Source organism: Schistocerca piceifrons, chromosome 9, assembly GCF_021461385.2.
Source record: "Schistocerca piceifrons isolate TAMUIC-IGC-003096 chromosome 9, iqSchPice1.1, whole genome shotgun sequence".
NCBI lineage: Eukaryota > Metazoa > Arthropoda > Insecta > Orthoptera > Acrididae > Schistocerca > Schistocerca piceifrons.
The window spans coordinates 219,917,230-219,942,793 of record NC_060146.1 but is presented as its reverse complement, the minus strand read 5'-3'; the positions used below and the strand labels follow the sequence as shown (position 1 = coordinate 219,942,793).

The 25,564-nt window shown below is 42.8% G+C and overlaps 1 protein-coding gene across 1 annotated transcript in view; it reads right to left on the bottom strand.

The window, feature by feature from the left end:
- Positions 1-298: 298 nt before the first annotated feature.
- LOC124717218 (GILT-like protein 1) overlaps positions 299-25,564 on the bottom strand; it is a 62,902-nt gene continuing 37,636 nt past the window's right edge. The window contains exons 5-6 of the mRNA XM_047244006.1: positions 9,503-9,571; positions 299-566 (exon numbers count right to left, since the gene is read on the bottom strand). Coding sequence (XP_047099962.1) covers positions 522-566; positions 9,503-9,571 — 114 coding nt within the window. The 3' untranslated portion in view covers positions 299-521. The remainder of the gene's footprint in view (positions 567-9,502; positions 9,572-25,564) is intronic.

Here is a 25,564-nt window from a genome sequence, read left to right as displayed (position 1 = left end):
TAATGTGTTGTCTCTTAGTCATAAAAAATGGAGAAGTGTTTGTTGGTTTAATTAATATACCACCAGAAAAATCTTCCTCTACCGGTTTAAACACTCCTCATAGTAAAAAATGACATTAGGGAAAAATATTTGTTTTGATGTCCCCTACAACGTCCCAGAGTTTGACGACTTAAATACTTTTCACCCTGTATGATGCCACTGTGGCACACCCACAAAGGAAGGATTTAATGAGAGGGTGGCAGGCAGTGGAAGGAAGGTTACGTACGTGTGTAAGGAAAGTAAGTGGTACTCGTTGTGCAGTTGTATATTTATTGTTTAACAGAGCACGTTTGTGACACTTGGCAGGTGGAGCGTCCTCTTAAGCTGAAGATCGCAGGATTTTGACCCTGCAGACGTGCGGCCTGCGGCGTTGGCGGCTCCACAGCGGGTGTCGGTGTGAGCCTGCTGGAGAGGCGGCAGAGCCAGGCGGGATGGCAGCGAGACAGGCTCCAGGGGCCTCGCAGGAGGCGGCTGCCAGGACTCTAGTAGCCGCCGTCTGTACCGCCGGAGCGCCTACTCTCCGACTTCTGCAACACGCAACACACACAGCACAGCACAGCACGGGGTCGCCTCCAGCACTGTGTTGACTCTCCGGCCGCTACTGCCACACCTACGACTGCACTGTCGGTAGCAGTAATACTGTCGGTAGCTGCCTTGCTCACGTGACCAGCGGCAGGGCCGAGTTCTGAGTTATGCTGACAAGGAAAGGGCCTCAGACACGGCAAACCGATTCGGCCCATTTTTGTTGGTTGCTTGTGCATAACCTGAAATGAAACGCTCTACCAAAACAGAATGGACCAATCCGACACTTCCAAACGGTCCCGGAAATTTTTGTACAGAAATATTACACCTCAAGATAAACAATGTCTAAATTTTAATCGCTAATACACACTCCAAGTACTTCTTAAAAAAAATTGAAAACACCCAAATTCGTAACTCGCCATGCAGCTGGAGAAATACGTACTCCTACTATAGCCGTAGCTCACAGCGTATGCACAATACGGCAGCCACATGCCCTTAACTGACGGCACGTTGGTAAACAGGCAGCACGGCACAGCGCCATTGTAATTTCCATTGATAGCAAGACTGTCATAGTTGTCCACAGTTACTACTCATTCGAATTTGCAACTCATTTAATACCCACAATAATCAGCAGTTGCCTTTGCAGTATCGCTAAGTCTTAACAAATAAACGTGAAACTGATTTACACTACTGGCCATTAAAATTGCTACACCACGAAGATGACGTGCTACAGACGCGAAATTTAACCGACAGGAAGAAGATGCTGTGATATGCAAATGATTAGCTTTTCAGAGCATTCACACAAGGCTGGCGCCGGTGGCGACACCTACAACGTGCTGACATGAGGAAAGTTTCCAACCGATTTCTCATACTCAAACAGCAGTTGACCGGCGTTGCCTGGTGAAACGTTGTTGTCATGTGTAAGGAGGACAAATGCGTACCATCACGTTTCTGACTTTGATAAAGGTCGGATTGTAGCCTATCGCATTGCGGTTTATCGTATTGCGACATTGCTGCTCACGTTGGTCGAGATCCAATGACTGTTAGCATAATATGGAATCAGTGGGTTCAGGGCGGAAATACGGAACACCGTGCTGGATCCCAACGGCCTCGTATCACTAGTCGAGATGACAGGCATCTTATCCGCATGGCTGTAACGGATCGTGCAGCCACGTGTCGATCCCTGGGTCAACAGATGGGGACTTTTGCAAGACGACAACCATCTGCACGAACAGTTCGACGACGTTTGCAGCAGCATGGACTATCAGCTCGGAGACCATGGCTGCGGTTACCCTTGACGCTGCATGACAGACAGGAGCGCCTGCGATGGTGTACTCAACGACCAACCTGGGTGCACGAATGGCGAAACGTCACTTTTTCGCATTAATCCAGGTTTTGTTTACAGCATCATGATGGTCGCATCCGTGTTCAGCGACATCATGGTGAACGCACATTGGAAGCGTGTGTTCGTTATGGCCATATTGGCGTATCACTCGGCGTGATGGTATGGGGTGCCATTGGTTACAGGTCTCGGTCACCTCTTGTTCGCATTGACGGCTCTTTGAACGGAGGACGTTACATTTCAGATGTGTTACGACCCGTGGCTCTACCCTTCATTCGATCCCTGCGAAACCCTACATTTCAGCAGGATAATGCAAGACCGCAAGTTGCAGGTCCTGTACGGGCCTTTCTGGATACAGAAAATGTTCGACTGCTGCCCTGGCCAGCACATTCTCCAGATCTCTCACGAATTGAAAACGTCTGGTCAATGGTGGCCGAGCAACTGGCTCGTCACAATACGCCAGTCACTACTGTTGATGAACTGTCGTATCGCATTGAAGCTGCATGGGCAGCTGTACCTGTACACGCCATCCAAGTTCTGTTTGACTCAGTGCCCAAGCATATCAAGGCCGTAACTACGGCCAGATGTGGTTGTTCTGGGTACTGATTTCTCAGGAACTATGCACCCAAATTGCGTGAAAATGTAATCACATGTCAGTTGTAGTATAATATATTTGTCCAATGAATACCCGTTTATCAGCTGCATTTCTTCTGGGTGTAGGAATTTTAATGGCCAGTAGAGTAATTCTTTTGTGTTTTCTTCATATAAGCCTGCTAATAGTATTTGACTTTGAGCAGCTTCCAGAGTTTCACAGTAATATGGTATCTACGTAGGTTGGGCCTTAAATAGTGGCAACCATTTATTCACAAGCGATACAAAAGAGTTACATGTTTGCACCTGTTAATGTCCTTCAAAGTAGTCATCAGTGTTGTGTAAAACCTATTGCCAGCGATCTGGAAGCCGTAGTATACCGTTAGCAGACCCTGTTCTGTTGATGGTGCGAATGGGCCGGTCTGCTGCCTGTCGAATCTCTGGAACATTTCTTACGCGAATGCCGCGAAGTGGTTCCTTCACCTTCGGAATCACATCAAATTCACGAGGACTTAAGTCCGGGGAGTGTGGTGGATGGTGCAGTACTTCCCAGTCCCATCGACCGAACAGAGCAGCCACAGCTTGCGCTGTATGCGCCCGCGCATTCTCGTGCAAAATGATGGGTGGGTTGTGCAGGAAGAGTCACCGCTTCTGCCGCAAAGCTGGTCGTTTTTGGAGCATCACCTCCCAGGCGAGATTTTTGGGGAGCCTCAGGACTTTGCCGGCCGGGGTGGCCGAACGGTTCTAGGCGCTGCAGTCTGCAACCGCGCGACCGCTACGGTCGCAGGTTCGAATCCACCCTCGGGCCTGGATCGTGATGCCCTTAGGTTAGTTAGGTTTAAGTAGTTCTAAGTTCTAGGGGACTGATGACCTCAGTAGTTAAGTCTCATAGTGCTCCGAGCTATTTCAACCATTTTTGAACCTCAAGAGGGAGGCTCAAACGTTCATAACGGGTGGCAGGGACAAAGAATCCTGTGAAATTTTTTTAAGTGCTTTATCTGAAAACTACCTTGAGCAGTTAAACAGAGAACCGACTCGTGGGGATAACATATTAGACCTTCTGGTGACAAACAGACCCGAACTATTTGAAAAAGTTAACGCAGAACAGGGAATCAGCGATCATAAAGCGGTTACGGCATCGATGATTTTAGCCGTAAATAGGAATATTAAAAAGGGTAGGAAGATTTTTCTGTTTAGAAAAAGTGACAAAAAGCAGATTTCAGAGTACCTGTTGGCTCAACACAAAAGTTTTGTCTCAAGTACAGATAGTGTTGAGGATCAGTGGACGAAGTTCAAAACCGTCGTACATTATGCGTTAGTTGAGTATGTGCCAAGCAAGATCGTAAGAGATGGGAAAGAACCACCGTGGTACAACAACCGAGTTAGAAAACTGCTGCGGAAGCAAAGGGAACTTCACAGCAAACATAAACATAGCCAAAGCCTTGCAGACAAACAAAAATTACGCGAAGCGAAATGTAGTGTGAGGAGGGCTATGCGAGAGGCGTTCAATGAATTCGAAAGTAAAGTTCTATGTACTGACTTGGCAGAAAATCCTAAGAAATTTTGGTCTTATGTCAAAGCGGTTGGTGGATCAAAACAAAATGTCCAGACACTCTGTGACCAAAATGGTACTGAAACAGAGGATGACAGACTAAAGGCCGAAATACTAAATGTCTTTTTCCAAAGTTGTTTCACAGAGGAAGATTGCACTGTAGTTCCTTCTCTAGATTGTCGCACAGATGACAAAATGGTAGATATCGAAATAGACGACAGAGGGATAGAGAAACAATTAAAATCGCTCAAAAGAGGAAAGGCCTCTGGACCTGATGGGATACCAGTTCAATTTTACACAGAGTACGCGAAGGAACTTGCCCCCCTTCTTGCAGCGGTGTACCGTAGGTCTCTAGAAGAGCGTAGCGTTCCTAAGGATTGGAAAAGGGCACAGGTCATCCCCGTTTTCAAGAAGGGACGTCGAACAGATGTGCAGAACTATAGACCTATATCTCTAACGTCGATCAGTTGCAGAATTTTGGAACACGTATTGTGTTCGAGTATAATGACTTTTCTGGAGACTAGAAATCTACTCTGTAGGAATCAGCATGGGTTTCGAAAAAGACGGTCATGTGAAACCCAGCTCGCGCTATTCGTCCACGAGACTCAGAGGGCCATAGACACGGGTTCACAGGTAGATGCCGTGTTTCTTGACTTCCGCAAGGCGTTCGATACAGTTCCCCACAGTCGTTTAATGAACAAAATAAGAGCATATGGACTATCAGACCAATTGTGTGATTGGATTGAGGAGTTCCTAGATAACAGGACGCAGCATGTTATTCTCAATGGAGAGAAGTCTTCCGAAGTAAGAGTGATTTCAGGTGTGCCGCAGGGGAGTGTCATAGGACCGTTGCTATTCACAATATACATAAATGACCTGGTGGATGACATCGGAAGTTCACTGAGGCTTTTTGCAGATGATGCTGTGGTGTACCGAGAGGTTGTAACAATGGAAAATTGTATTGAAATGCAGGAGGATCTGCAGCGAATTGACGCATGGTGCAGGGAATGGCAATTGAATCTCAATGTAGACAAGTGTAATGTGCTGCGAATATACAGAAAGATAGATCCTTTATCATTTAGCTACAAAATAGCAGGTCTGCAACTGGAAGCATTTAATACCATAAATTATCTTGGAGTACGCATTAGGAGTGATTTAAAATGGAATGATCATATAATGTTGATCGTCGGTAAAGCAGATGCCAGACTGAGATTCATTGGAAGAATCCTAAGGAAATGCAATCCGAAAACAAAGGAAGTAGGTTACAGTACGCTTGTTCGCCCACTGCTTGAATACTGCTCAGCAGTGTGGGATCCGTACCAGATAGGGTTGATAGAAGAGATAGAGAAGATCCAACGGAGAGCAGCGCGCTTCGTTACAGGATCATTTAGCAATCGCGAAAGCGTTACGGAGATGACAGATAAACTCCAGTGGAAGACTCTGCAGGAGAGACGCTCAGTAGCTCGGTACGGGCTTTTATTGAAGTTTCGAGAACATACCTTCACCGAAGAGTCAAGCAGTATATTGCTCCCTCCTACGTATATCTCGCGAAGAGACCATGAGGATAAAACCAGAGAGATTAGAGCCCACACAGAGGCATACCGACAGTCCTTCTTTCCACGAACAATACGAGACTGGAATAGAAGGGAGAACCGATAGAGGTACTGAAGGTACCCTCCGCCACACACCGTCAGGTGGCTTGCGGAGTATGGACGTAGATGTAGATGTAGATGTAGAAGAATTTTAGGACGTAACGTAACATTTGTGGTAGCTCTGATACGGTCTATATTGAGACACAAAGCACTTCTTTTAGTTTAGCAGAGGCCCTGGTCGGACATGCCGTAACATTCGGCCCGTCCAAGTAATGATATCTGTGATAAATGTGTTGTTCACTTCAGACCGAAATGAAAATTCAATACACGCTGCCTAAAGTGGCCATGGGAAAAACAATTTGGGAGCGTAACATCTTCTCCTCCCTGCATGAGAATTTACGAGTTACGGATTGGCTGCATCTCCAACAGGAAAAGAGTATTATTAACTTTGGTTATGATTGGCCGAAGGGTGGAGCAGACAATCTTGAGGGGAGACATAGCGCTCATGGAGTCTTGTAATTGGCACAACCTTGTGGAGGTGGTTGTGTGGGTGCTATTTTCGAGTTTATCAAGGTTTTATGGAAAATCTGAGAGGAGAAATGGGGCTTCTGATGCAGAATATGGTCTGGAGAGGAGATTCTGATCTTGAGTCTTGCTGTGGGCGGGTTGCTCTTGTAACACTCGTGCTGAGCGTGACTTCGCACTGTCAATGATTTTGACTGGCGAGCCCGTGGGGAAGACTCAGCTCTACCGTCAGTTTAGACCTCAATCGTGTCAGACAACTCACTGTGTCGAGAACAATCTTATTTGTATCAGGTCTGCCTCCTTGGCATCTGACCTCCTTGTGCTCACTGCCGTATAAGTGATTCAATTTGGTCCATGGCGTGAGCGGTGAACAGGAGCGTCACACGGTGCAATCTGCACGAGCTTACAGGGCTCCATCTGAGGGTAACTGCGATCTGTCTAACATTTCGCCTGGCCGTGACTCTACATATTTCGTGCCCACACTACATTACAGGCAGGCGCCACAGCATCGCTACTCTGCACAGATTTTCTCCACGAGCGTCACCTGAGACAGTGCCACGCGTTCAGTATCGCTGCTCCATCTTGTTAGGGCAAACAGAACCACAGTCTCGCCTCCTGTTCTCAGCTTCATCAACGGAGTACAATTCTGGTGTGGAATAAATCCATCAAAGCGTTAAGTAATTTCAGATTGCGTTATCCACATTTTGAGCCAGTGCAAACAGATTAAGCAGATAAACCGTAGTCTTTGCCAACCAGACACCTCCGAGGCGAGTGCTAATCATTTGTTGCTTCTATTTGCGTTGCCAACAGTTCGTGATTTATTTGTCATCTCGCTTAACTTGTGTTGTCTATGCTATTTTATGATCAATAAAAGATTAATCCCATGTAGGTACATTAATCACTCATCAATAACTGATTAGAATATTGACATGGCCACCATTTCATTAAATTATTTCAGCATTCAAGCTTTATTTAAGATTCTGATAACAGTGATAGCTTCCTAAGCAGGCTACAACAGCAGCTACTGTCAGAGGGTAGAATCAATTTAGCAGATGCGTCGCTGGTAGACAAGCGGAAGGCTTACAGATTAAACGGATTGCTGTCAAGGTCTAAACTTACAATCGCCTGTAGCCTTTCAAATCGAACCACAAGACTGGCACAGTCTTTTAAGTGTACCTGCTTGCCAGCCGAAGTGGCCGTGCGGTTAAAGGCGCTGCAGCCTGGAACCGCAAGACCGCTACGGCCGCAGGTTCGAATCCTGCCTCGGGCATGGATGTTTGTGATGTCCTTAGGTTAGTTAGGTTTAACTAGTTCTAAGTTCTAGGGGACTAATGACCTCAGCAGTTGAGTCCCCTAGTGCTCAGAGCCATTTGAACCATTTTTTGTACCTGCTTCGAACGTTTTTATGGCAACTACCTTCCACGTAGTTGTTCGAGGATAACTAAGGACACGTAACAGAGTGACTGAAAGAGCTGCTGTGCATTTACCAGGATTAAATTTTTGTCATGTTAACTGAATCTTCCGTCGGTTCTTTGCAGAATTCCATCATATTAAAACGAAAAGTGCTAGTTCGCTTTTTTCTTACAGTATTATTTTTATTGTGTTAACCGGTTTTCGGCTAACAAGGCCATCTTCAGGCTTTTACTGAGTATTGCCACCAAAGAAGTTAAAATGTTTGTAAACAACACTGGAAGAGAAGTACCACATGTGTGGTGGTAATGCAATGTAGAAAGTAGAAAGTTGAACCACAGCCGGCCGCGGTGGCCGTGCGGTTCTAGGCGCTGCAGTCTGGAACCGCGGGACTGCTACGGTCGCAGATTCGAATCCTGCCTCGGGCATGGATGTATGTGATGTCCTTAGGTTAGTTAGGTTTAACTAGTTCTAAGTTCTAGTGGACTGATGACCTAAGATGTTAAGTCCTATAATGCTCAGAGCCATTTTAGTTGAATCACAACTAAATAAAAATGGAGTAAACAGGAAAAGACTTCGACACAAAACAGAAAGCTTACATAACGCTTTATATTAATAAACAAAAACAATAAAACAAAATAAAATTAGTAGTTGACGAGGCTGTTCAGGCGGTATAAAATATGGAGAGTGATACACAAACCAATTAATAGAAGGAAGACTTATCACTGTAACTACAGAATGTGTAAGGAACTTCAGCAATAGCAGTAAGATAAACAGAAAGGAATAAATGGAGGAAAACGCATTTACTGTATGTTCCCTCACACTCCTCCATTTTCCTGCATTTCAAAAATGGCTCTGAGCACTATGGGACTTAACTTCTGTGGTCGTCAGTCCCCTAGAACTTAGAACTACTTAAACCTAACTAACCTAAGGACATCACACACATCCATGCCCGAGGCAGGATTCGAACCTGCGACCGTAGCAGCCCCGCGGTTCCGGACTGCGCGCCTAGAACCACTAGACCACCGCGGCCGGCTTCCTGCATTTATTCATTTGTGTTTATCTCAGTGATATAAGTTACTTATATAGTCTGTAGTTACATTGAGAAATCTTTCTTCTTTTAATTGGTTTGTGTATCACTCTCCATGTTTTATTCATCCTGAAGTAGCCTTGTCCAGTATTAATTTTATTTGTTCAAAATGGCTCTGAGCTCTATGGGACTTAACATCTGTGGTCATCAGTCCCCTAGAACTTAGAACTACTTAAACCTAACTAACCTAAGGACATCACACACATTCATGCCCGAGGCAGGATTCGAACCTGCGACCGTAGCGGTCACGCGGTTCCAGACTGAAGCGCCTAGAACCGCACGGCCACACCGGCCGGCAATTTTATTGGTTTCGTTTCCTAATATAAACTGCTATGTAGGCTTGCTGTTCCTGTTTTGTGTCCAAGTCTTTTCCTGTTTACTCCGTTTTCATTTATTTACTGTTCAACCTTTTACTTTTTTCATTGCGTTACCATCAACGTTGTCAAAGAACTAATTTACTGCACGCTTCTGCTTCAATCTAGATGTGTAACTTCTCTTCCAGTGTTGTTTACATACAATACTCATTTAAATGTCTGAAGATGGCCTTGTAAGCCGAAAACCGGTAAAACAAAATTTATCGCATATGTCATGAGACACAACATCTTCGTCAATAATATTCCTGAAGGGAAGTGCTGAGAAAGAAAAGAAGATAACGGCGTAGGACGAGTATTTGGAAGCCATCCAGAGGAATGTAGGATGTGACAGTTACATGAAACTGAAACGAACAGCCACTGACAAAAGAGAGTACCATTTAGAATATGTGTGTATCAGGCTCAACCAATAAACACTACATGTAATGAGCGAGCACATATGTAATCACAAAAACTGGGTTTACTTACTGTTTCTAAGGACATTTCAACAACTTGTTCCCAGAAGTCACCCAATACGGCCGTCTGATTGCCTCTGATCTGAAAAAAAGTAATAAATGTGTCGAATCAGCAATAAAAAACGAACCCAACATCAACAGACGAGAAAATGTCGCACAAGCATTCGTTAGGTGGATCCGCGGTCACACGCTTCTAATGTTCCTATGATCTGCGTGATATAGATCACCAACGTTGTCCTGCTCCACTAACGTTAAACCGCAGTCGCTATGAACTAACCTACGTAACATCTTTTGTGAAAGGGCCGAGTTACATTTACAGTGAAATTAATTTTCAAGGGAAGATTAATACAAAAATACGTTACAATTGGCTAGTAAAGGGACTACGACCAAATGCCGGGTAATCAAAAGGTCAGTATAAATTTAAAAACTGAATAAATCACGGAATAATGTAGATAGAGAGGTACAAATTGACATACATGCTTGGAATGACATGGGGTTTTATTAGAACCAACAAAATACAAAAGTTCAAAAAATGTCCGACAGATGGCGCTTCATCTGATCAGAACAGCAATAATGAGCATAACAAAGTAAGCAAAGATGATGTTCCTTATAGGAAATGCTCAATATGTCCACCATGACTCCTTAAAAATAGGTGTAGTCGAGGAATAATGTTGTGAACAGCACTGTAAAGCATGTCCGGAGTTATGGCGAAGCATTGGCGTCGGATGTTGTCTTTCAGCATCCCTAGAGATGTCGGTCGATCACTATACACTTGCGACTTCAGATAACCCCAAAGCCAATAATCGCACGGACTGAGGTCTGGGGACCTGGGAGGCCAATCATGACGAAAGTGGCGGCTGAGCACACGATCATTAACAAACGACGCGCGCAAGAGATCTTTCATGCGTCTAGCAATATGGGGTGTTTTTTTCGTTCTAATAAAATCCCATGTTATTTCAAGCATGTGTGTCAATTGTTACCTCTCTATCTACATTATTCCATGGTTTATTAAGTTTTCAAATTTATAATGACTTTTTGATCACCCGGTAGAATGCACGAAAAATATAGGAATATTAACAGAGACAACACTTGGGACAACCTACACTTTACATTTCCCACCTGTGACATGAAGACCTTTTGATACGAAGTAGTCCATAAGACAATCGCAACAAAGAGAAATCTAAATAAAACTCTTGTGGCGCCCACTGACCAGTGTGAAACTTGTGAAGAGATGTATAGCCTGAAACACGGGTTTCTAGGTGGAGGGTACTTTATGGACTGGGTTCTGCACTCAAATTAAGTTAGTGACATTGCAAACAATACACCCACCACCAATCATGTACGTACTGTTAAGATCAGAATAACGTTTCACCCTAGCTCCTAAAATAACATCAGAAATTCACTAAAAGGAAATACGGTGCATTTCGACTTTTCCTACGCTGACAAATCACCTCGCCCACTCACTGCCTACTGCCTGGACTGTCAGACACTGGCAGACTCATCAGCAAGCCGCAGTGCACTCAAGGAGCACACAAGACACGGTGAGCAAACATAACAACGTCGTACCTAGCAACTTTGCGGGAACTTTTCAAAACTCGTTTATCTCCTAAGTGACTCACACTAGACTACTGCAACGAAAGCACTTGTAACGCCGGAAATGCATATACTCCTATTTCCATCTATTGTACTATTATTTTTTTTCCTTGTTTTGTTACCTCAAGATATGACATTTCTGTCTCTTTATATATTGTAATTGTTTTACTGTTTGTATATATATATTTATGCACTTATGTCGATGTATAATTGGTTTGTTGTGTAAAGATTATTTGTATTTTTACGCTGGGTCTTGCCTAGGGAAAACTGCTATCGAACGATTACATCGATAGGTCGTGTGAAGAATAAAAGTGTGTAGGATCTTTGGTAGTGTTAACTCTGCCGCGTGGAGCGCGGGCAGAACAGTGAGAGTCTGGCGGGAGTAGCGAGTGGAGCAGGTGTCGTGTGACGCTCCCGCGAGTTGCCGCGCTTTCGGGGTTTGGCAGCATGTAATTGCGCTCGACTCGCGATGATAGTTTCTGACATGGTGTCGCGGACGGGAAGCATTAGCTGGCGCACATCAAGAGCCCGTTTCGCCTGGTGACCGTGTCGAGAAGAAGGCGCGCCAACATCCAGCTTCTGCAACAGCGACGGCCGACAATGAGTGACTGTCACCACCTCCTCGATCGACGGCTTCAAACCTTCAATCAACCAACAAGGAAGACTAAAAGCACGTAAAGTTTCAGAACTGTATGGCAGACCTCAGCTTTTCAAATTGTTCCATTTGCCTCGCAAAATTACAGCAACTTAGCATGAACCTTTGTTGCTCATTGTCCCAATTGCATTGCCAAGCAGGGTCCCTTCCTTTTCCGAAATGAACCCGAGTGTCGTTGAAATGCAAACGCCAGCATTAAAATAATATAATTAGATTTCGCTGCTTTAATTTCAAAGTTCAGTTAAAGTCTCAGAGCTGGCTACAATATTCGGATTACACAAGCACGAATTAAGAGTGCGAGCTTTGTACCGTATTTTAGCTTACCTGTGACTGCAGCTGCAGCTCAGCATTTTACTATTGTCAATTGTTCAGAATCATTTAATTCAAGATCAAAGTTAAATCTCTTATTTCTAAATTGCGTAGATTCAAGTAGCTTTTGAAATGATTGTTGAGGTAGTCCAAGACTAACTGTATTTCGATGTGCTTCAGAAAGAAAGCTCACTATTAACTTCAGTCACTAAATCAACTTTCGATTTTCCGGTTTTATTAATTCTTTTGCTAAATTAAGTCAGAGTGTAGCGAAATTTATTACTTCTGACAAACTTTCAGTTTTCACACTACACGTGTCAACCTTCAGTTGCCACGCTTCTAGTGTTAATTATATGTGTAATAACCTTTCTTTTTCAGTTACTATAGTAATTGTCCTTAGGACTGGCGACCGTGATTTCCCCCAAATCTCAAATATCTAATTACCGCTAGTTAATTGTTAACGTAACGGCCGCACATTTACTTTCTTTATTAACTTTCCCCCTTTTCAAAATTAATTTCCACCAGTTTCATTAGCACATTTCCTTTCATTTAGATGTAACCCTTTCCTCCCTCTTTACCGACAGGTTAACTTCGGTGACGATTGCTTTTCCAAAACTCCCATTAGGTACACGCGGTTTCATTTTTCACTGTCATTAAGGTCGGTAAGTGAGTGGGGAGGTTACACGTGGCGACCTGGTGACAGGACAATCTTCAATTTTGAGGTTGTTCTGGACACGAAGTTTGCATTGTGCAAATATCGTAACAAAGTACTGGTTACGTACAGGCCGTTACATCAGCGAGAATAAGTAGTGGGAGTAATCCTAATTATATTTGAGATTTGTCATTTATATTGAAAATTATTAAAATGAGTGAAGGCAACAATTACCAAAATTTGGTAGACTTGGATACGGAACAATCGGTCGAACAGTGGGAAACGCGCACGGCGGTTCCCATTGTTCAGGGGCAGGCGGCTAGCATGAAAGACGCGACCGCCGAAACGCAACAAAGAGCAGAAATGGAATTCCAAACTTTAGAAAATGTTTCGGAATCGGAAGCGAAAATCAAATCTGTACCCCTTGATGATGAATACGGGGGAACATATATAGAGGAACCAGCTACGGAAGTAAAACCGGTAGTCTCCGGGAATTTAACTGATTTATTGAATGTTTTGATTAATGAAATCAAGAGTCAATCGGCAGAAATTATAGCTCTGTCTGCCAAGCAAGAAGCTCAGTCTGAAAAAATTGAACGAAAGCTAGACAATCAGAACAAAGCTATTAATGTTGTTAACAACAATGTTGGAGTTGTTAATACAAAAGTTGATAAAATCAAAGAAGATATTGTTGTAATTAATACCGAAATCGGTAATCTTAAACAGGAAATGATAGGCGTTCAGGCGGAAATTGCGAGCATAAATACTCGTTTTGATTCTGAAATTAGCAGAATCGAGAAAAGTGTAGGAGAAGCAGTTGCTCCGATCATCGAGAATAAGGTGACGGAACAAATTCAATTAGTGAAAAAAGAGGATCAACAGAAGGTGGAAACTTTAAAGGCTTTAGTGTCCGAAGTAGATACTAAAGTGAGGGAGCAGGCTAATACCTGTGAAGAGAAAAAGAGGGAAGTGGAAACGCTTGCGACAACCACTTGCCAAGTAATTACGAGAGTGTCGGAATTAGAAAAGAAACTTGACGAAAAACAGAGCTATGTGCCAATCTGTACACATAGTTCGGAATTGTTGACGAAAGAGGAGCGGTTCGACCCCTTGAAAAAAGGCGGTATACACGCGACGGATTTCATTAAAAATTGTGAAAGAATTTTACCCAGATCATGGACTAATGAGAGAAAAATTAATGCGGTTATTGATGTGCTGGCTGGTGATGCCAAGCGTTGGGGCTTAAACCTCGACATTACGAACCTGACTTTTGACGAGTTTAAAAATTTGTTTCTGGCTGAATACTGGTCAGAGCAAAAACAGCAAAGTGTCTGGCGCGAATTTGTCGTATCGAGGCCTTTCATGAGGGAGTTTTGTGAGGGCTGGATCCGCAAGTTGGAATATTTGCGTGATCGCCGCACGGAATCCGAAATAGTCTGGGATCTCTACAAGAAGCTTCCAGATGATACAAAACGCTACGTAGGAAGCAATTACAGGACAATCAATGATTTCCTGGAAAGAGTTGAGGACGAGGACTATTGGCGCAATAATCGCGACAGTGGTAGAGGCCGTGGTAACAACAACGGGTACCACCCCAACCATAACAACGATAACCATGGGAATAATGCATACCGCAGCAATAACAATAATGGTTCGGACCGTAATAACAATCGGTACAATGCAAATAATAACAGGAATGACAGAAACCAGTATCATACTAACGTGATACGGGCTTCACAGAATAGTAATAACGCCAGAGGGTGTGATCAGCCGCCTCAGCAGCATCCGGGGAGCGTATCTGCTGGGACGAGACAGGGAAACCATTAGCCGCGCCGGTGAGGGGCCGAGCGGGCGTGGAGAAATTTTGGCGGCCCAATAACAGGAGAAAACGCAGGTGTCGTCGTTATGAAAATTCCGTATGGAATAATCAACGGCGGGAGAGTGTGCCAGTGTTAGGAGAAAGGAGTGCGCCCACAAGTAGTAAATCAGCTGTATACATGGCAGCAGAAAATACATTCACTGTCAGTGAGAACAATTTAAGTAGTGTTCCGGAAATCGATTATAAAGTGGCAGCTGTAATACCCACAGCGGAACTGGAGATTGAGTTTAAGAATGATTCGCAATTGTTGAGAGAAGATCAGATGTCGGATAACACGTCCGTCATTGAGCGAGGGGATGCAGAGAGGGATGAGGTCTGGTTACGGCAGTTCGGTCGCTTATACGACGAACTAAGAGATTATAGGGGCCTGTACGGGAGAAGTGTTTATAGGGAGCGCGGGCAGGATTTGCCGCGTCTCGTCCCACAGGAGGATAGTAGTTGTGAAGTGATAGAAAGTTCTGGCCCTAACCGGCAGACTTTACTAGAAATAGTTGATGTTAATGGGGAGCACGAGCAAGATGCGTCGTGTTTCGTCCCGCAGGAATTGAATGTTGAAGTAGTAACGGAAAGTTCTGGCCCTAACCGGCAGACTTTACCGAAAGTTGTAGTGGTAGAAGTAGCCGACCCATCCGACGCAAACCTCCAGTTTAAATATTGCGAGAGTATTAAGGAGAAAGATTACGAAAATTTTAGTGATAGCCGGACACGATTGGTAGAAAAGCACGTAGATTACAGCGTGTACGAGGTTAGAGCTGACGTTATACGGTCAGACGGTAGCAGTGTGGGTTGCGCAGATCCAGAGGAAGTAATTGCAGATACTACTGGGCACATTTCTCCAGGTAGATTGGCGGATGAGATTAATCTGACCAAAGTGGAATCAACGAAGGTGACGATTAGTGAATTGATAGCAAAGCAACACTCACTAGTTGACGAGTTACAGGAAAAGGTTTCGGTATTGGAGGCGAAGCTACAGACTAAGCCTCAGGACAAACGTGTTAAAATTAAAACTGTATGTAAACAGAGGCTGAAAAAGCCGCCAGATAAATCGGATTTAGGATCAAAGCCGGATGGTTTTTTCTGGAATGACCTGGATATAGACGAGGATTTACTGTGGGAAAATAAAGAAACAGTCGAGGACAAGTGTAGACAGATAGTAGTGTCTGTTAATATGCACGACCTACAACTAAACGTGTTGATTGACACCGGTGCAGAATTGAGTGCTGTATCTGGGAAAATATTTGAGTTACTGAAAGACAGACCTGGCATCGTAGTTATGCCAGTAACAGGAGTGAAAATTATCGGTGCTACTGGGAAGGCCAGTAAACCGGTCACAAAACAGATTTTTGTCAACTTCGAGATATGTGGGGCACGATTTGAACAAGAGTTTGTCGTCGTGCCAGACTTAACTACGGAAGTAATTATCGGGTTAGATTGGCTATTAAAGTACCGTGCAATGATTAACTGCGAAAGCAAAACTTTGACATGTATGTCACTAGATAAAACAATGGTAATTGGTTTTGACGAGGCAGGAGACGGTGTGCATAGGCAATACCAGCCTATACACATTGTTAACTGGCCGGATGACATTGACGTAGGAATGAGTTTGAACTGCCATAACATGAGGAATTTCGGCATTGACAAAAGTGTAGAAAGTGAATTGGAAGAGATAATCAAATTCCCTCCACGGATTAACATTAGTATTGGTGTGAAAAAAGATCGTTTGCGAGAAGTAATGAAGCTAGAAGCCGATGCTCGCATACGTCGTCATGACGCTAAAGCGCGTTTTGCTAAGTTTGCAATCGGAGACTTAGTACTTGTAAAAGCTCATGAGAAATCGAGCGAGATAGACCATGAAAACTCTAAATTTAAGTTTGTTTATAATGGACCATATAAAGTCATTGGTATGCCTCACACAAATGCTTTCGGAATATTGTAGACTTGAAAATAGAGTGTAAGATTTAACGATTTGCTAGATTGCCATGCTTTTGACTGACCAAGGTCATTAAAGAAGTTGTAATTAATAAGTAATTAATTTTGATTAATCAATTTAATTTTAATCAATTTAATCATGATCTAATCAACTGAAAAATCCAAGCTGCTAGTTTAAGTTTTCAGCTGAGTCACAGTAGATTAAGGAATGTAAATATGATTTTGTAAATAGCTGTAAGATTTCATAAATATGTGTTTTACTAGTCATTGCCGATGTACTTAGACGCTGTTTTAAGTTTCAGGCTAGTACATGCGTGTGATGATGGACGGTGTTGAGTTATCCACTGTGATAGTATTAAGGGACTCCTTGAGATTACTCGGGAGTGAGTTTTTCCTAAAGAATTCAGTGAAACGGACGTTCTGGAAACGCCGTCACAAGGGCGAGTGAGATCAAGCGTGCCGCACACGCGGGCGCAACAATACTGGCGAGGCGAGCCGCTGTCGGCTCTTGTGCCGCTGTTGGCTATTGTGCCGCTGTCGGCATTCTTTGCACTTGCGAGTACGGAAGGCGGAATTGTTTTTCTTCCTGGACAGCTGAAAGAATTCTACTGTCAATATTTATGTTTTTTTCGATCTGATGTGTGTTATTTTCTTGTTTAGCGTTTAATGGACTCCCATGACGAGAATATTAATTATGAAAGGGTTATGTAAAAATGTGTATTCTATGTAATTAATTATTAATTTGCGTATTTTGATCTACCTGTTTTTATGACCATGTACTCTGATTAATTTTGTAAATAGTATTCCATTTCTTGATACTGTTGGGAATTTTGACAATTTTAGAATACCTAAACCATTTTCTATGTTTTCTATGAATTTTAATATGTTGTCAACCTGTTTTATTTTGATCAAGATGGCAGAGTGGAATAAGATTAGGAGTGTCTCTACTCAATTATTATGGTCTAAAAATTGATTTATGCTTAATTAGACGAATGCTAAATTTTGTTGATGTTTTGAGCATATGCATTTCCGCTGTTTCTTTTTTGGGACATTTTCTGAGTCTGTTTACGTTACACGAACATCCTCAGACAATGTGGGGCACGTGTAACGCCGGAAATGCATATACTCCTATTTCCATCTATTGTACTATTATTTTTTTTCCTTGTTTTGTTACCTCAAGATATGACATTTCTGTCTCTTTATATATTGTAATTGTTTTACTGTTTGTATATATATATTTATGCACTTATGTCGATGTATAATTGGTTTGTTGTGTAAAGATTATTTGTATTTTTACGCTGGGTCTTGCCTAGGGAAAACTGCTATCGAACGATTACATCGATAGGTCGTGTGAAGAATCAAAGTGTGTAGGATCTTTGGTAGTGTTAACTCTGCCGCGTGGAGCGCGGGCAGAACAGTGAGAGTCTGGCGGGAGTAGCGAGTGGAGCAGGTGTGGTGTGACGCTCCCGCGAGTTGCCGCGCTTTCGGGGTTTGGCAGCATGTAATTGCGCTCGACTCGCGATGATAGTTTCTGACATGGTGTCGCGGACGGGAAGCATTAGCTGGCGCACATCAAGAGCCCGTTTCGCCTGGTGACCGTGTCGAGAAGAAGGCGCGCCAACATCCAGCTTCTGCAACAGCGACGGCCGACAATGAGTGACTGTCGCCACCTCCTCGATCGACGGCTTCAAACCTTCAATCAACCAACAAGGAAGACTAAAAGCACGTAAAGTTTCAGAACTGTATGGCAGACCTCAGCTTTTCAAATTGTTCCATTTGCCTCGCAAAATTACAGCAACTTAGCATGAACCTTTGTTGCTCATTGTCCCAATTGCATTGCCAAGCAGGGTCCCTTCCTTTTCCGAAATGAACCCGAGTGTCGTTGAAATGCAAACGCCAGCATTAAAATAATATAATTAGATTTCGCTGCTTTAATTTCAAAGTTCAGTTAAAGTCTCAGAGCTGGCTACAATATTCGGATTACACAAGCACGAATTAAGAGTGCGAGCTTTATACCGTATTTTAGCTTACCTGTGACTGCAGCTGCAGCTCAGCATTTTACTATTGTCAATTGTTCAGAATCATTTAATTCAAGATCAAAGTTAAATCTCTTATTTCTAAATTGCGTAGATTCAAGTAGCTTTTGAAATGATTGTTGAGGTAGTCCAAGACTAACTGTATTTCGATGTGCTTCAGAAAGAAAGCTCACTATTAACTTCAGTCACTAAATCAACTTTCGATTTTCCGGTTTTATTAATTCTTTTGCTAAATTAAGTCAGAGTGTAGCGAAATTTATTACTTCTGACAAACTTTCAGTTTTCACACTACACGTGTCAACCTTCAGTTGCCACGCTTCTAGTGTTAATTATATGTGTAATAACCTTTCTTTTTCAGTTACTATAGTAATTGTCCTTAGGACTGGCGACCGTGATTTCCCCCAAATCTCAAATATCTAATTACCGCTAGTTAATTGTTAACGTAACGGCCGCACATTTACTTTCTTTATTAACTTTCCCCCTTTTCAAAATTAATTTCCACCAGTTTCATTAGCACATTTCCTTCCATTTAGATGTAACCCTTTCCTCCCTCTTTACCGACAGGTTAACTTCGGTGACGATTGCTTTTCCAAAACTCCCATTAGGTACACGCGGTTTCATTTTTCACTGTCATTAAGGTCGGTAAGTGAGGGGGGAGGTTACACACTGACACTCTAATTCACACTACTTTTAGTCTGTTGATGTCAATACGCATTGTTCCATTAACAAAAGTGTACCTTTGCACAAAAAATATGCTTTCTAAGAAGTATTATTGTCTGTTTACTGGATAATAATACGAGCCCTTGATAGTCAATTCATTCTGTGGAAACCGCGCGCCAACAGCACTTCCCATTATCCTGGTATGTACGGTGCAAGTTTAAGTGATACACCCTGTATATACACAGTTTGTTAATAAAGGTAGTAAACTCACTGCATGACACCGCAGTCATTATTAATTTTTTTAAATAATGTCGTGCACACCTCTCAATGTACTTTCAATTATTACGCCGTTTCGCCTACCCTCATCATCAGATCCTAACTTGCAACCCGCAGTTCAAAATTTCGACCTGAGACCTTGTAATAAATGAAAATCTAACGAGCGACCTATACGGCATTTTTCGTAAAAACTAGACACAAAATTACGAGTTTACTTTGAAAATAATAGGGAAAACTATGTTCATCTAATGACAGTCAGTAAAGTAACCAACTGAGCGGCATAGGCGATGGATGTCTCTTCAGTGACGGCGAAGAGAGTCCCAAAGGACAGGGAGGCGGCAGATTCAGCTGGAAGCCTTCTTTTTGTGCACAAAGCAGCCCGGGTGACGTGTGTCGGATTTTGTCACAGCAGGGAAGGGTATGCAAAGCCGTTTATTCTCAGTTTATACCTCAAGCCCCTCCAATGTTCTAAACAAAACTAGGTACATCTCAAAAGTGCAGCCAAGATCTAAGGTAGTTGGCGGTGTGGGAACAATTTAGAATTAGTTGACAGGAAACACTAGGCACTGTGGAAACAAAGCAAATATTCTTACAAAATTATAACTGAAAACTGGCGGAAAAGTGTCTTTATGAAACCAATATGACCACCTCATAATATGAATGGAATACCTAAAATGTTCCTAACTGAGACTGTGCAGTTCGTCTGAAATGTGGGCATTTTATTTTGCAGTCAGAAGCGTAAAACTCAGATGTATGGTTCAAATGGCTCTGAGCACTATGGGACTTAACGTCCGAGGTAATCAGTCCCCTAGAACTTAGAATTACGTAAACCTGTCTAACCTAAGGATAACACACACAACCATGCCAGAGGCAGGATTCGAACCTGCGACCGTAGCGGTCTCTCGGTTCCAGACTGTAGCGCCTAGAACCACTCGGCCAACTCGGCCGGCTCAGATGTATGTTCAGACTATACTTCCTACATTCGCTTCTAGTAGATTCTTTGATCGGCTGCTTAACACAAAGGGGATAAAAAATCAGTACTTTAATTTACTGCGTTACTTGAAGCTTTCACAGCACAGAAACTTTTGGCATCTTCAGTTGCAACGAGAATAGTGACTAATAGCGAAATAGTATTGGAGTTTCACTACAAACGAATCTGGGTACAGTTTCTACTAGCCTATAGCCATTACATGTTATGGCTTTCTTCAAACTGGCACTGAAGTATATATGTGTGTGTGTGTGTGTGTGTGTGTGTGTGTGTGTGTGTGTGTGTGTGTGTGTGTGTGTGCACGCGCGCGCGCGCACGCGTGTGAGTGTAGCGGGCAGGATGTGAGAACATAATTTTATTTCTAGGGGTAAGTTGTTGTTTGCGGTTGTGGTCTTCAGTCCACAGACTGGTTTGTTGCAGCTCGCCATGCTACTCTATCCTGTGCAAGCTGCTTCATCCTCCAGTAACTAATGAAACCTACATCCTTCTGAATCTGCTTAGTGTATTCATCTCTTGGACTCTCTCTACGATTTTTACCCTCCACGCTGCCCCCAATACTAACTTGGTCATACCTTGATGCCTCAGAACGTGTCCTTCCAACCGATCACTTCTTCTAGTCAGGTTGTGCCTCAAATTCCTCTTCTCCCCAATTCTATTCAGTTGTTCCTCAATAGTTACGTGATCTACGCATCTAATCTTCAGCATTCCTCTGTAGCATCAAATTTCGAAACTTTCTATTCTCTTCTTGTCTAAACTATTTATCGTCCATGTTTCACATCCATACACGGCTACACTCCATACAAATACTTTCAGAAACGATTTCCTGACACTTACATCAATACTCGATGTTAACAAATTTCTGTTCTTCAGAAACGCTTTCCTTTCCATTGCCAGTCTAAATTTTATATCCTCTCTACTTCGACCATCATCAGTTATTTTGCTCCCTAAATAGTAAGACTCATCTACTACTTTAAGTGTCTCATTTTCTAATCTAATTACCTCAGCATCACCTGATTTAACTAGACTACATTCCATTATCCTCGTTTTGCTTTTGTTGATGTTCATCTTACGAGCGTTGGAACTTAAATAGCGGTAACTATTTATTCACAACCGATACAAAAGAGTTACATGTTTGCACCTGTTACTGTCCTTCAAAGTATTCACCAGCGTTGTGTAGGACTCGTTGCCTGCGATGTGGAAGGCGTAGTATACCGTCAGCAGAGCCTGTTCTGTTGATGGTGCAAACGGAGCAGTCTGCTGCCTGTCTAATCTCTGGAACAGTTCTAAAGCGAATGCCACGAAGTGGTTGCTTCATTTTCGGAATCAAATCAAAGTCACAAGGACTTGCGTCCGGGGAGTATAGTGGATGGTACAGTACTTCCCAGTCCCATCGACCGAACAGAGCAGCCACAGCTTGCGCTGTATGCGCCCCCGCATTGTCGTGTAAAATGATGGGTGGGTTGCGCAGAAAGTGTCCCCGCTTCTTTCGCAAAGCTCGTCGCAGGTGATGTTCCAAAATCGAACAGTAATACTGATCATTGACGTAATGCGATGCATGTCTGCCACAGTTTGCCGACCTTCGTTGAAGGCTTGTACCCAACGTGCCACTGTTCTGTACGGCTATGTCGATTCCTTGCACGCCTCTTGAAGACCTCGATGACACTGTCGTGCTGTACGACCTCTGGCACATTCAATCTTGATCCAACTCCGTTGTTGCTGTTTCGAAAACACAGTGACACCGTTACGTTTGACCGCTCGCTCACAAATCACTGTGTTTCCCTAGATTTTACGCACGCCGTTGACGTGGGACGGGCGAGTCCATTTGCTCGGAGGTAAGGTAGGTGCAACGTGTGCTTTCAGCGACAATACTAGATTCCATTGCATAGTGTCTCCACAGAACAGTTGCCACTACTTAAGTTCCAATCTACATTTATCCTTGTTTGAAGACTGTCCATTCTGTTCAACTGCTCTTCCAGGTCCTTTGCTGTCTCTGACATAATTACAATGTCATCGGCCAACCTCGAAGTTTTCATTTCTTCTCCATGGATTTTAATTCGCACTCCGAATTTTTCTTTTGTTTCCTTTACTGCTTGCTCAGTATATAGATTGAATAACATCGGGGATAGGCTACAACCCTTTCTCACTCCCTTCCCAAACACTACTTGCTTTCATGCCCCTCGACTCTTATAACTGCCATCTGGTTTCTGTACAAACTGTAAATAGCCTTTCGCTCCATGTTTTTACTCCTGCCACCTTCAGAATTAGAGAATATTCTAGCCAACATTGTCAAAAGCTTTCTCTAAGTTTACAACTGCTAGAAACGTAGTTTGCCTTTCCTTATTCTATCTTCTAAGATAAGTCTTAGAGTCAGTATTGCGTGTTCTAATATTTCTATGGAATCCAAACTGATCTTCCCTGAGGTCGTCTTCTACCAGTTTTTTCATTCGTCTGTAATGAATTCGTGTTAGTATTTTGCAGCCGTGACTTATTAAATTGATAGTTCAGTAATTTTTACACCTGTCAACACCTGCTTTCTTTGGGATTGGAATTATTATATTCTTCCTGAAGTCAGAGGGTATTTCGCCCGCCTCATACAGCTTGCTCACCAGATTGTTTAGTTTTGTCCTGGCTGGATTTCCCATTGCTAACAGTAGTTCTGATGGAATGTTGTCTACTCCTGGGGCTTGTTTCGACTTCGGTCTTCCAGTGCTCTGTTAAAATCTTCATACATTACCATATCTCCCATTTTTCATTCTTCCATTTCCATAATATTGTCGTCGAGTACATCGCCCTTGTGCAGAACCTCTATATACTCCTTCCAACTTTCTGCTTTCCCTGCTTTCTTTAGGTTTTCCATCTGAGCTCTTGATATTCATGCGTTCTCTTTTCTCCGAAGGTCTCTTTAATATCCCTGGACGCAGAATCAATCTTGCAGCTAGTGATATATACCTCTGCATCCTTACATTTGTCCTCTAGCCATCCCTGTTTAGCCATTTTGCATTTCCTGTCGATCTCATTTTTGAGACGCTTGTATTCCTTTTTGCCTGCTCCATTTACTGCATTTTTATATTTTCTCCTTTCTTCGATTAAATTCAATATTTCTTCTGTATCCCAAGGATTTCTATTAGCCCTCAACTTTTTACCTACTTGATCCTCTGCTGCCTTCACTATTTCATCTCTCAAAAGGTACCCATTCTTCTTCTACTGTATTTCTTTCCCCTGTTCTTGTCAATCGTTCCCTAATACTCTCTCTGAAACTCTCTGGTTCTTTCAATTTATCCAGGCCCATCTTCTTAAATTCCCACCTTTATTGTAATTTCTTCAGTTTTAATCTACAGTTCATAATCAATAGATTGTGGTCAGAGTCCATATCTGCCCTTGGAAATGTCTTACAATTTAAAACCTGGTTCCTAACTCTCTGTCTTACCATTATAGAATCTGCCTGAAACCTTCCAGTGTCTACAGGCCTCTTCCACGTATACAACCTTCTTTTATTATTTTTAAACCAAGTGTCAGCTATGATTAAGTTATGCTCTGTGCAAAATTCTACCAGGCGGCTTCCTCTTTCATGCATTACCCCCATTGCACATTCACCTACTACTTTTCCTTCTCTTCCTTTTTCTAGTATCGAGTTTTAGTCCCCAGTGACTATTAAATTTTCGTCTTCCTTCACTATCTGAATAATTTCTTTTATCTCACCATAAATTTCTTCAATCTCTTCATCTGCGGAGCTAGTTGGCATGTAAATTTGTACTACTGTGGTAGGCACGGGCTTCTTGTCTATCTTGAGCACAATAATGCGTTCATTATGCTGTTTGTAGTAGCTTAATCGCGCTCCTATTTTTTATTCATTATTTAACCTACTCCTGCATTACCCCTATTTGATTTTGTATTCATAACCCTGCATTCACCTGACCAGAAGTCTTGTTCCTCCTGCCACCGAATTTCACTAATTTCCACAATATCTAACTGTAACCTATCCATTCCCCTTTTCAAATTTTCTAACCCACGTGCCCGATTAAGGGATCTGACATTCCACGCTCCGATCCGTAGAACGCAAGTTTTCTTCCTCCTGATAACAACATCGTCCTGGGTAGTCCTGAGTGGGAGACTATTTTACCTCCGGAATATTTTACCCAAGAGGACGCCAGCATCATTTAACCATACAGTAAAGCTTCATGCCCTCGGGAAAAATTACGGCTCTAGTTTCCCCTTGCTTTCAGCCGTTCGCAGTACCAGCACAGCAAGGCTGTTTTGGTTGACGTTACAAGGCCAGATCAGTCAGTCATCCAGACTGTTGCCCCTGCAACTACTGAAAAGGCTGCTGCCCCTCTTCAGGAACCACACGTTTGTCTGGCCTCTCAACAGATACCCCTCCGTTGTGGTTGCACCTACGGTACGGCTTTCTGTATCGCTGAGGCACGCAGGCCTCCCCACCAACCGCAATGTCCATGGTTCATGGGTGGAGATAAGCATTGGATGAGAATTAATATTAAAAATAGGAAGACTATTACTAGAATGGCAAACCAAGACAACCATAAGATTAGAACAGGGTACAGTTCAACATCGAAAGAATTTCAAATGCTCAGCCACCTCAATAAATAAGGATAAAATATACAATCACGAAATAAAAACAAAAATGTAATGTATAAGAAAGCATTGAATAGCAAATAGAAGATGGGGGTGTAGAAAACTAGAGACAGTTAGAAAAAGTCTGGTCATATGTTTTGAGTGTAGAGTGGTTTTGCGTGGCATAGGAATGCGTACGGTATGGAAGGAGAATGGGAAAAGACCGAAGTAGTCTGAGTTGAAGATTTGAGGACGGATGGAAAACATAACTGGAGAAAAATAGTAAAGAATGAAGAAGTATTAAGGTCGTCGGTGAAAACAAACAAACACTACAGCATATTTTTAAAGGAAATAAGAAGATTTTTGTGCTGCCTCCAGAACATTTGACGAGCAAGTTATTTAGGTTAGCTAAACAGACACGTTAACAGTTATCGTTTCAATTTCGTACATTCGAAAGCAACACTACTTTAAGGAATTATACCTTGTTCACATACAGTGAGAATGAACTGAGCTGAACACAACAGGTATA